Genomic DNA, 11,447 nt, shown 5'->3' on the forward strand with positions numbered 1-11,447 from the left:
GCGTCGCCGCATGCATTCGTGCCGTCGCCCTTCTTCATGTGACGACGCCAGTTCATTCACTCACCACCACCGCTAAAGACAACCCCACGACTGACTCTCTCCCTCACTGCCATGATCGACCGGTAGCGACGCGCCATGTTCAACTTCACGCCGCTGCTAGGCGCCCAGTCCGACTCGCCCGCATCTCAATCCCTCCTCGAGCTCGATGGCAACGTCAAGGTGCTGGTCGATGTGGGCTGGGACGAGACGTTCGACGCCGAGAAGCTGCAGGCGCTGGAGAAGCACGTCTCGACGCTGTCCTTCGTCCTCCTGACCCATCCGAACATCGACCACATCGGCGCATACGCCCATTGCTGCAAGCACATCCCTCTCTTCGCCAAAGTCCCCGTCTATGCCACCACCCCCGTCATCAACCTGGGACGCACTCTCCTCGCCGATCTCTACGCCTCGTCACCTCTCGCCGCCTCAATCGTGCCCATATCCGCCATCAGCTCGTCGCCAGTAGCTGCACGACCCGAATCAAGCCCCAATCTGCTCTACACGCCCCCCACCCCCGATGAGATCGCGACCTACTTCAATCTGGTCTATCCACTGAAGTACAGTCAACCTCATCAGCCGATTCCATCATCATGGTCGCCACCACTGGGCAACCTTACGATCACCGCGTACAGCGCTGGTCACACACCCGGAGGTACAATATGGCACATCCAGCACAGCTTGGAGAGTATCGTCTATGCTGCAGACTGGAATCAAGGTCGCGAGAACCTGCTATCCGGGGCAGCGTGGATGGGCAGTGCTAGCGAGATCATCGAGCCTCTGCGGAGGCCGACTGCTTTGATATGCAGCTCAAAGGGCGTACAAAAGACGGATACACTGCCAAGGAAGAAGAGAGATGAGACACTCATTAGTCTTATCAGAGAGACCATCGCTCAAGGCGGTAAAGTCTTGATACCGACAGACTCCTCTGCACGCGTCTTGGAGCTGGGTTTCATCTTGAACCACACCTGGCGCGAGAATATCAGTGGACCGCACGGAGATACGTATCGACAAGCCAAGATTTATATGGCCAGCAAGAGCAGCACAAGTACCATGCGTCAACTACAGGGTATGCTAGAATGGATGGACGATGCCATCATTCGTGATGCAGAAGCAGCAATGGGCCAGGGAGGCGATGACAAAAAAGTGCCCAATCTGCTTGATTGGAAATATATCAAGCAAATTGAACGCAAGACGCAGTTTGAGAGAGCCATGAGAAGGTCATCACCTTGCATCTTCCTTGCCAGTGACACTTCTCTCGAATGGGGTTTCTCACGGCAAGCCCTTGACATTTTCGCCTCAGACTCTCGAAACCTTGTCATCCTGACTGAGCAGACACCTGCCAGTGGTGCTGCCTATTCAAGTCTCGCAAAGCAGCTCATGGAATGCTATCGAGACCGCGCCGGCCAAGCGTCAAAGAGTAGCGTCGCCAAGGTCGTGAGTGCAGAGGGCCACTCTGTGCATGTTCGAGATGTCCACACTTCATCACTCAGCGCAGATGAGGATATGCTGTATCAGCAATACTTCGCACGCCAACAACAAATGCACAGCAACCTACAAGGCGACAATACTGGGGCTGATCCCTCTGTGGAGATTGCGGACGAGCAAGCCGAGGAGTCGTCGGATGATGAAGAAGATGAAGAGGATACCGAACATCAAGGTCGAGCGCTGAATGTGTCCGCTCAAATGACGCAAAGCAACAAGCGAAAGGTTGGCCTGTCCGATGCAGAGCTGGGCATAAACGTTCTTATCCGCAGCAAGAATGTACATGACTTCGACGTGCGTAACAAGCGCGGCCGCGAGAAGATGTTTCCTTTCGTTCCTCATCGCAGCAAGCAAGACGACTTCGGCGATATCATCAAGCCGGAGGACTATCTGCGTGCTGAAGAGCGCACTGATGGTGATGGCGCGGACACACGAGACGGCACGAAGCCTCAAACGGCTGAGGTCGGACAGAAGCGAAAGTGGGAGGGACCGGCTTTCGTCAAAGAACGCGGCAAGGCACAGAAGAACCAGAAGCAAGAACAGAACAAGAAGCCAAAGGTCGAACGAGAGCCGGATGACATCGATGCCCTGATAGCTCGCGCGACAGGCGAAGATCCTGCTGCGCCTGGTGCTGCCCCAGCCGTCACGAATGGAGATGCATCAGAGTCGAGTGACGGCGAGAGCGATTACGAGCCAGAAGATGCTGGCGCTGATGGTCCTCAGAAAGCTGTCTTCGACATTCGAATTCTGAATCTCAATCTCAAGATCGCGCACATCGACTTTTCAGGTCTTCACGAGAAGAGAGATCTTCAAATGTTGATTCCTCTGATCCGGCCTCGCAAGCTGATTCTGATATCTGGAGATGCATCAGATACGCAAGCACTGGCTAATGAGTGTCGCCAACTGCTGGCAGGGGAGGGCGAGGATTCGACATCGGACGTCTTCACGCCCGTCATTGGAGAGCTGGTCGATGCTAGTGTCGATACCAACGCATGGACCCTCAAACTCAGCCGTCAGCTCGTCAAGAAGCTCACGTGGCAGAACGTTAAAGGGCTGGGTGTTGTCGCATTAACCGGTCGACTGGATGCCGAACCGTTGGAAGAGCCGGAAGAAAGTGAGGAGAGTGCGAAGAAGAAGCTCAAACTGGCAAAGAAAGAAGACGTCGAGAGTGACGGAAAATTGGCTACATTGCTAGCCATGCCTGTACTGGATCTCGTCAATACTGCATCGACCGCAGGTTTCACCCTGCAACGAGCTACACAGCCCGTACACGTTGGAGATCTGAGATTGGCAGATTTGCGAAGGCTGATGCAGGCGTCGGGTCACACAGCAGAGTTCCGCGGTGAAGGAACTTTATTGATTGACAGCACGGTCGTGGTGAGAAAGTCAGCAACTGGCAAGATCGAAGTCGAAGCAGGTGCCGGAGGCCTTAGCAGACCTCAATTCCGAACCAAGGAGATGGAGGGCAGCTTTTACGCGGTGCGAAATTTGATCTACAACGGCTTGGCTGTTGTTGCTGGTGTATGAGGGAGGAAGATACCCAATGTTACTGCAATATTGTTTTCAACATTATCCACAACTACAATACTGCTTTCCAGTCTTGGTCGGGTGAGTGGATGCCTTGGCTGTCGGTGCTGATGTGTCTTAGACTGAAATTTCGCGCCATATGATCACGAACCTGCCACTCCTCCACCCTGTCAGGCGCTTTACCAACACACTGCCAACGCCAGCACACATAGCAGCCTTATCGCCATTCGAGGACCACGTTACGACACTCCACCGTGCTCACACGGACGAACGGCACAACGCACGAGACCCCTTTTCAGAGCCGGGGCCTCGTGGCATGCTACGGCTTTGCAACATACCATGCCAACACACCGACAGATCAGGTCAGCCTTGTCTTCGCCACCGCATGACAGACGGCAACTGTTTGCTGTCCGAACACTTTCGCACTGTTCACGCCTGCATTTCCCGATCATGGTCATGCTGAAGAGCTTACCGCCGTGGTTAAATACCCAGCAATCCTCTCCTCGATGAAACTCTTCCTGCTACACATCCGCAAACAACCAGGCTTCACCAACACCATCGACCCACCAAACCACTGCATTGCTTCAATCCACACCCAATCGACCCTTCTTCACCACCAACAGCCACCTGCACACTCCCACATGAACTTCGCGCCCTACCAGTGGCGCGCAGGAGAAGGCTACGTCCCCCCACCAGGCTACTACCCAATGCCTCTCTGCCCGCAACCCTACGTAGCGCCCGCGCCCGCGCCCTTCGGGTACTACCCGCCCCCAACCCCCTACAACGCCTACCCCACCGGCCCCGTCGTCGCGATCCCACCCCCACGCGCCGCACCCACCTCCCTACCACCCAAACCCCCCGCCCCACCACCAGCAAAAAAAGAAGACGACACCAAAACCACCATCCACTCCCTCGCCCCCTCCGCCCCCCTCACGCTCCGCCCAGGCGTCAACTACATGCACGCCCCCGCCCACACCTTCCTGCACATCTTCAACAAGGCCGCGCCCGTCTGGGAGGCCAAGTACCGCACCGAATCGCTGGCTTTCAAGATTTTTAAGGTCAGCACGCAGTTTACGGTTAGGGAGGTTGTGGAGAGGGTTCTTAGGGGGAAGCCGAAGGAGGGTGGGGGGAAGTGGGCGGTTACAGAGGTTGTGGAAGGGGGTGGGGGTGTGTGGAGGAAGGTGAGTTTGTTACCTTTTTTTTTTCTTGCGTTTGGGGGAGGGGGGTGCGGGGTCTTCTTGTGTTGAGTGGCTGTAATGTGCTTGCTAATATCGTTGATATAGGGCACAACGATCGAATACGATAGCGACAAAGCCAACGGGAGTTTGGGGAGTCTGTACTGGGATGAGAAGAAGGGGAGTGAGGGCGTGCCGCCGGTTTGGTTGGTTGTGCATAAGTTGTGAAGGTGTTCGGCGAGACTGGAGGCATTGAGCGGAAAGGCATGACGATGATGATTCTGGGGTTTAGATTGGTCTTGCCTTCTCGAGGATTGTGTCTCTTGTTTGGTGATTGCGTTCTGCTTCTGGATGGCATGAGCATTGGGATTGGTACGGGGATCGGGGAAGACTGGCTGGCTGGGGTGGATGATTTATGTATTCTGGTTTTCCTGAACGATTTGATCTGGCTACGATAAGAGCAAAAACAAAAACAGCAGCGACAAGACTGGTATTCTGAAGAGCGAAAAAAAAAAGACGACCACGAAGCGAGAGTATTACATATAACAGAATTCAAAAACTCAATATCTCACCCTTTCCTTCCTCCTCTCGGAGCACTCATGCCAACGCTTAATTCCCATCCTCTCACTCGGTGTCGTAACCCCGTTATCTCTCCTGTCTTACGCCTTTCTTCTTCGCAAATCCCGGACAATCCTTCTCGTGCAAGGGTAGGACTTGGTCGCAGATGGGACAGATGTTGTCTTCGAGGGTGCTGTTGAGTTGCGTCATGGTTGTCTTCTTGAGTTGGGGATTTGTTTGGGGGGATTAGGGGAATTTGTCGAGGGAGGTGGAGAGGTTTGTTGGGTTGGAGGGAGAGAAGAGGAGGGGTGGGTGTGGAGGATGGAGGGTGTATATGAATGATTGAATTGGTACGTGGAGTTTGTGTGGAATACGGCTAGACATTTAGAAGGAACGGGCTTGAATGTAGTGGAAGACATTTCAGGCTTCACTATTGAATACCCTCAACCCTCCAACCCAACATCCAACCCCCATCCCCAAACAGCCATCAAAACACAAAAAACTCTTTGCCGTCCCAGCGGCTTGGACAGCGTGGGAGCGATGGGGATATTTAGGTGTTCCGCTCTGAGCGAACCGATGAGGGGAGTCGACGGAAAGGGGCACGTAACAGTTCAATACCACACCGTATGAGTACCAGGTATTTAAATTTTTGCGATATTGGCATTTGTCCGGTCATCATCTCCGTGGCTCACAAGCTGTCCATGCCCTACGAATCTCGCTTCGGAGAGTAGTCTGTCTGACTACTCGTGGAGATTTGGAGAGAAACCTGTGGGCATGTCTCGTGGTATCCCACACTCACTCCACGAGATGTTGACCGAGATACACTGCGCTTTGAGCGTCGTTTTGTCTTTCACACTCCTTTCACGCGGCCCTTGAATTCTCCTGCTCAAGAGTTGTTTCGAGTACTGTGGCCATTTCTTTGTGTGTAGGGGGAGGAGGGCCATGCATTCGGGGCAGAATTCGTCGCCGATTGTGCCTGAGGGGAGGTTGGTCATTTTGGTTGTTTGTGTTTGGTGGTGGGGTTTTGTTCGGTGGTGAGATTGGTGTTGAGCGGAGTACTGGTGTAGTGTGAAAGAGGAAGCGTGGCAGTGCCAGTGGGATATTTTATGTTGTCGAAAACTGGCGGATTCACAACCGGGTTTTGGCACTTCGTGAGGCTGTGGCAGCGGTCGGCTGTCACTGCTTGAATCAAGTCATTGCATATTTTCATCGTTCAACAAGTCATTGCCGGTGGGCCTAGAGTCTGTCTTGAAGAATGCCGTGGGAGTGGCGGAGGTTCGTTGTGAGATGTCTTAAAGGGGCTGAGATTCGCGACGACGTCTCAGCCTTGTCTTGGATGTACAGATGCCGCGTTTGGCATTGGTCGAGGAGTGGTGAGACAATGTAGGATTCTTAAGCAGGCGGAACTTCGTCGATATTTTCAACTCAATATTCACCACTCGACCTGTCACCTGTCTGCAACCATGTCTGCACCGCAAGACTCCGCCGAGGACGCTCAGGCCCTCATCCAGCGGTAGGCTGAATACCAGTCCACGGTCTCTGAAAGTTGCTGACCTTCGTGTTACCCAAAGACTCTACACAACCGGCATCCTCAGCGACCTGCTCATCCGCTCAGCAAAAAAGGCACCAAACACTACAAAGAATTCAAAGTCCACAAATGCATCGTCTACCCAGCAATCCCCATCCTCGAGCGGATCGAGATCCGGAATCGCAACTTCACCATCGTGAACCTTGCGGAGCCGGCGAGTGTGGTTGATGAGATGTTGAGGCATGTGTATATGCTGCCGATTGAGGGTGTGCCGAGGGAGATGGATGGGGAGGAGGAGTTGAAGGGGAAGGCGGCTTTGGAGAATGTGGAGTTGGCGGTTGAGTTGCGGAAGGCGGCTGTGGAGGTTAGTGGGTTCCACGGCGTCGGACTTGAGTGGAGCTGATATGTGTTGTGGACAGACCCAATTCGACATCCCCTCCCTCCTACCCCTGACGGAGCTCATCATCGGTAACTCCCTCGACCGCATCACCCTCCGGACCTTCGAGCCTGAGCCAGTCCGTGCCTCGTCCCGAATCCGCGAAGCAGAGAAAAAGCTCCCAGAAGAAGCACGAAACCGCCGTCGCGAAGAGCGCGAAGCCGCGCAGACGCAGGCCGCCAAAGACAAACCACTCGTCGACTTCGTGAAGATCGTGCTTACCCTCGAAGCTCGGAAGGAGAACGAAGCGTATCACCCCTTCCGTCTCGCAGCTCTATTCTTACTAGCGACCAAAATGCCCAAGGTCCTGAATTGCGGCGCTGCGATGAAGGCGTTGCAAGATGGTAATTACGAGTTTTACAAGATTGCGACGAAGATGGCGTTTGACTGGCTCAAGCTGGCGAAGAGGGGGGAGAGTGAGGAGGACCGAGAGGTTGCTGCGGAGAAGTTGTTTGAATTGTGCGCTAAGTTTGTTGGGGTTGAGTGGAAGGCGGAGTTTTTGGAGGAGTGGAGGGTGTTTTGGCCGGCGGGGTGGGGGGAGGAGAGGAATTTGTGGAGGAGGGCTATTTTGGAGGGGGAGTAGGATGAGACGTAGATGCTGTTTAGAGCTAGATGCTGTTGAGACATAGATGCTGTTGGGACCTAGATGCTGTTTAGATCTAGATGCTATTCAGACCTAAATGCTATTCAGACCTAGGTGCTGTTGAGACGTAGATGCTATTGAGACGTAGATGCTGTTGAGACCTAGACGCTGCTGAGACCTAGATGCTGCTGAGACCTAGATGCTGTTCAGACATACATGCTGCTCAGACATAGATGATGTTCTGTTAGTGTGATGTCAGAGAGCCAAACGTCTTCCGACATACCAGCGGTTGTTTGCATGTGATGATCAGCACGGGCCGCCTCCCGCACGCTTAAATAGAACCGAAATCCGTTCGTTTGCTTCCATTTTCTTATCCCACCCACTTTGATCACAACTCAGCAGCGCATTCAGTCATGGCGGGCCCGGTAGACGCCGCAACCATGGAGAAACCATTGCTGCAGAGGTAAGCAACCGTCTTGCGGACAGCCTCATCCATGTAACGAAGCTGACCATCCAGGCTCTACGAGACCGGACATCACTCCGACCTGACGGTTCGCACCTCTACTCGAGACTTCCACGTCCACAAGTACGTTGTATGCGAGGAGTGTCCGTTTTTCGCTGGTGCTATCCGCGGCCAATGGAAGGTAAGTTTGCGTTCGAACACGCGCCACACACCCTGGAGTCGCTTGGCCGGTATGTCATGTGCTAAGAAGAACAGGAGGTACAGACCGGCGTCATCGTCGTTGAGGAACCAGAGGCTGTCATGGATATGCTGTTTCGATACATGTACAAGGTCGACATCGATATCGTCCCCAGAGAAGGTGACTCGCGGCAGCAATTGTCCGACAAGGCGAAGTGTGAGAACTTCTACCTGGCATTGGATGTTGAGACCACCGCGAACAAGGTATGTTATCAAATCAACGCCATAGTGTCCAACTGTTATGAGATCGCAGTACCTGTTGGCTGGAATCGATAGCGCAACATTCCCCATTATGGATAACTGCGTACTGAGGGCGGGCGTGATGGACTTGGTGGCGTTTGCGAAGGCACTCCTTAAAAAAATCCGGACGATATCAGCGACTGTCTGGTATTCTCTGTGTTGAGGCTAGGATCTGCGTTCCAGGAGTTGCTTGGCTGCAAGTAGGTTTGGGCTGAGTTGCACAGCGATCCCAGGCTGCAGAAGCTCGTTGTCCAGTACGCGCATATCAGAGAACGCCGAGTCCGAGTTACCGGCACAAGCATGTTGAGCGACGCAGATATTGCGCTTTTGCGTACTTTCTTCAAAGAAGCAGGTCTTTCATTACCGACTACTACGCGGGCTCAGCGCGAGACACGACGCCGAACGACGGCATTCCTCATCCGTGGGCGAAAGGGCGGCGATAAGGGCAAACCGGCGAGGTATTCCAAAGTACGACAGATAGCCAAGCGTATCCAGTCAACTCTCCGGGGCCACCATAAGGGTGATCATGTTTGAATTCTTCAACTCTTCTCTTCTGCTCTGCAAGCTTTCGAGAGGGCGCGGGCATCCTCCACGAGGCCTCTATGTTTTCTCTTGTCTGTGTAGGTATCGTGAGTAGTCTGTGCATCTGTTTCCCAGTGCGATCGCATTGCGCGTCGTTCGAGACTTCCGTGTCTCAACGCTTGGCATGCAGCGTTTGCATGTGCAAACCGTTAGCCAGCTTTCGGCTGCACCCCTCACAACACTCTCTTCCTTGCACAACCGAGCCTCAGATCCCATCACCACCATTTCCGCTTCGGATGGGGGCAAGGTGCCCGTTTCGAGCAACACGCCAGTCACAACATCCGCAGCCAGAGGCCTCAAAGACATCTTGCAGAAGTAAGTGCCGCCAAAGAGCGCTGCACCAGTCGAGCTGACATTCTAGAAACTACGAGTCCGGCAAGTATTCGGACCTGACAGTGCGCACTTCCGAGCGGGACTTCCATGTCCACAAGCTCATCGTTTGCGAGCTGTGCCCATTTTTCGAGGCAGCGAACCGCAATGGCTGGCAGGTGTGTAGCTTGGAAGCCGTAATGAGGCCATCAACTGACTATATCCAGGAGGCAAGCTCTAGCCTAGTCGAAGTTACAGAATCCGCCAGCACCATGGATATCGTCTTTCGTCACTTGTATGCGGCGCCGCTTCCTTTTCTTCCCACGAAGCAGGACGACATGGGCGATCTACGCGAGATGGCATCGGTTGAAAACTTCTTCCTGGCCCTTGATGTCTTGGAGGCAGCAGACAAGGTCAGGAACAGAAAAGCTGCTCTTCGGGAGACTTTGCTGACACCAGGACAGTACTTGCTCCCTGAACTAGCCTATGCAGCAGATCTGGCGGTGGTCAACTTCATCCGCTTCAGCAATATCGAAGGACTTGTGGAGATCGCTCCAATCCTGCTAGGGAAGAGCCAAGTGCAAACAGCCAACCTTTTTGCCATAACTATCGTGAAGCTCTCCGACTCTTTCGAAGAACTGGTGAAGGAAGAGAAGGCCTGGTACGCACTGCATGCTCACGTCGAGCTCCAGAAGATGGTAGTTGATTACCACGTGGGAAATTACAGCGAAGAAAGCGTCGCGAAGTTCTTCGAGGCCAGAACCGGTCGGCCTTGGAAGGACTTCAAGCCGCCACCACAGCGCTCAGCGTGGTACATGCGCAAATGGGGTGCCATCTTACGGTCCAATTGAGTTAGCAAGCGGGCTTTTTGACATGATGCAGAACGTGGCGGTGTCTGTTCTCTCATCGGATTCATGTCGGGTATCATCATAGGCAAACTGGACATCACTCCTCCATCTCTTCACTTTCTTCTTCGTCATCTTCCTCCTCTTCCACAAAAGCCTCCACATCCACCACAGGGTCCATGCTGATCTTGCTTTTCTCTGCCCACGCTCTGACCTTGCTCTTATTCACCACAATACTCCCACTCGCAGTCTTCCTCTTCTCCAACACATCCATCTCCTTCAGCGCCGCCACCACATCCTCTGGCATGATCCAAGTCTCATCGCTGACATCCTTGATCTTTACCGTCTTTTGTTTGGGACAGCCCAGAATGAACCTCGCCACCTCTCCACACCAGTATGTGATGTATCCTTTCCTTCCCAACGTACTCAATGGCCGTTCAGGCCCGCCAAAGCGTCCTTCTCGCTTGCCTAACACGTATGATGCAGCCATGAGAACTTGACCCAGACCTCGTCGCTGCCAGGGCGGGAAGATCAGAATACAGGCCAGGTTGTTGTTATCCCAAGACATCTTCTCTTTGCTGAAGAATCCAGCAACTTGGCCATATGGGTGATCGGGGGTCTTAAGGATGAGTGTGTAGTAGAGGAAGGTGGAGGCGTCGAAAAAGACCGATTTCGTTTCGAGGAAAAGTTTGGCGAAGAGGGAGAGGTTTTGGCAGTAGAGCTGCAACATTTCGATCAGTGGTTGCTAAAGAGTTGTGTACTGATTTCCTACCTTGGACTCCTCGCCATCGATCTTATGGATGACATACTCGTCCTTGTCATAGATCACCTCGCCGTATGGTGGCTCCGATTTCATGGAACAGACTTTCTAACCCAGTCAGCACGTCCACCTCCTCTCTGCATGCCTATGTCTACTCACGCAATGCGTACTATACTTCATAATCTCCGACGTGTACTTGAAGCACCACTGACACACATACAGCCAGTCTGCCTTCCTCCCACCGACCAAGTCTTCCGGATAGAAGGACGGATACCATGGCTTGATGTGGAGGTTTCCCAGCACAACATTGGTGACATTCGGGTTCAGCGCGGCTTTGTTGGGCGTTTTTTGTGGAGATTGGAGGGCTCTGGGGGACGCAGATGGCATGTTGGAGACTGCCATGATTGCATTGCGCCCACAGGCGCGTTTACTTGTTTGTTTGAGTGTCGCAGAAAGTGAGGTGAGGTCGAAGGGTGCTTAGTAAGGCATGTCCCAGGAGTTTTGCATCTGATGTCTTGTGGGAGATTCGACTTCACTCTCACATGTCTCTCCGTTCATTCACCCGCCCTCTACCTCTGGCTTTCATTCCTGACTGCTGTATGGCTCTGCTCTCTACTGGGCGATATGCTTCATTATACGCTGAGCATTCGCCTGCCAGACGCCGATTCTTGCGAGATGCAGCC

At 53.5% G+C, this 11,447-nt stretch overlaps 3 protein-coding genes across 3 annotated transcripts; 2 read left to right on the forward strand and 1 right to left on the reverse strand.

Moving 5' to 3' along the window:
- Positions 1-135: 135 nt before the first annotated feature.
- On the forward strand, positions 136-4,451 carry M409DRAFT_62200 (uncharacterized protein; the record flags this gene model as incomplete). The annotated part of the gene is made up of 3 exons (XM_033815065.1): positions 136-3,040; positions 3,931-4,229; positions 4,332-4,451. The coding sequence occupies 3 exons, from the start codon at positions 136-138 to the stop codon at positions 4,449-4,451; spliced, it is 3,324 nt and encodes a 1,107-aa protein (XP_033674904.1).
- Positions 4,452-6,244: 1,793 nt separating this feature from the next.
- On the forward strand, positions 6,245-10,010 carry M409DRAFT_48911 (uncharacterized protein; the record flags this gene model as incomplete). The annotated part of the gene is made up of 9 exons (XM_033811078.1): positions 6,245-6,294; positions 6,397-6,673; positions 6,729-7,324; positions 7,846-7,972; positions 8,056-8,232; positions 8,473-8,726; positions 8,926-9,165; positions 9,212-9,338; positions 9,387-10,010. The coding sequence occupies 9 exons, from the start codon at positions 6,245-6,247 to the stop codon at positions 10,008-10,010; spliced, it is 2,472 nt and encodes an 823-aa protein (XP_033674905.1).
- A 94-nt stretch (positions 10,011-10,104) lies between these two features.
- M409DRAFT_35204 (uncharacterized protein) lies at positions 10,105-11,151 on the reverse strand (the record flags this gene model as incomplete). Its single annotated transcript, XM_033810358.1, has 3 exons — positions 10,105-10,725; positions 10,777-10,868; positions 10,920-11,151. 3 exons carry the CDS (start codon positions 11,149-11,151, stop codon positions 10,105-10,107), a joined length of 945 nt encoding a protein of 314 aa, XP_033674906.1.
- Positions 11,152-11,447: the final 296 nt, after the last annotated feature.

The sequence above is a fragment of the Zasmidium cellare genome (genome assembly GCF_010093935.1).
Source record: "Zasmidium cellare ATCC 36951 unplaced genomic scaffold M409scaffold_1, whole genome shotgun sequence".
Taxonomy (NCBI): Eukaryota; Fungi; Ascomycota; class Dothideomycetes; order Mycosphaerellales; family Mycosphaerellaceae; genus Zasmidium; species Zasmidium cellare.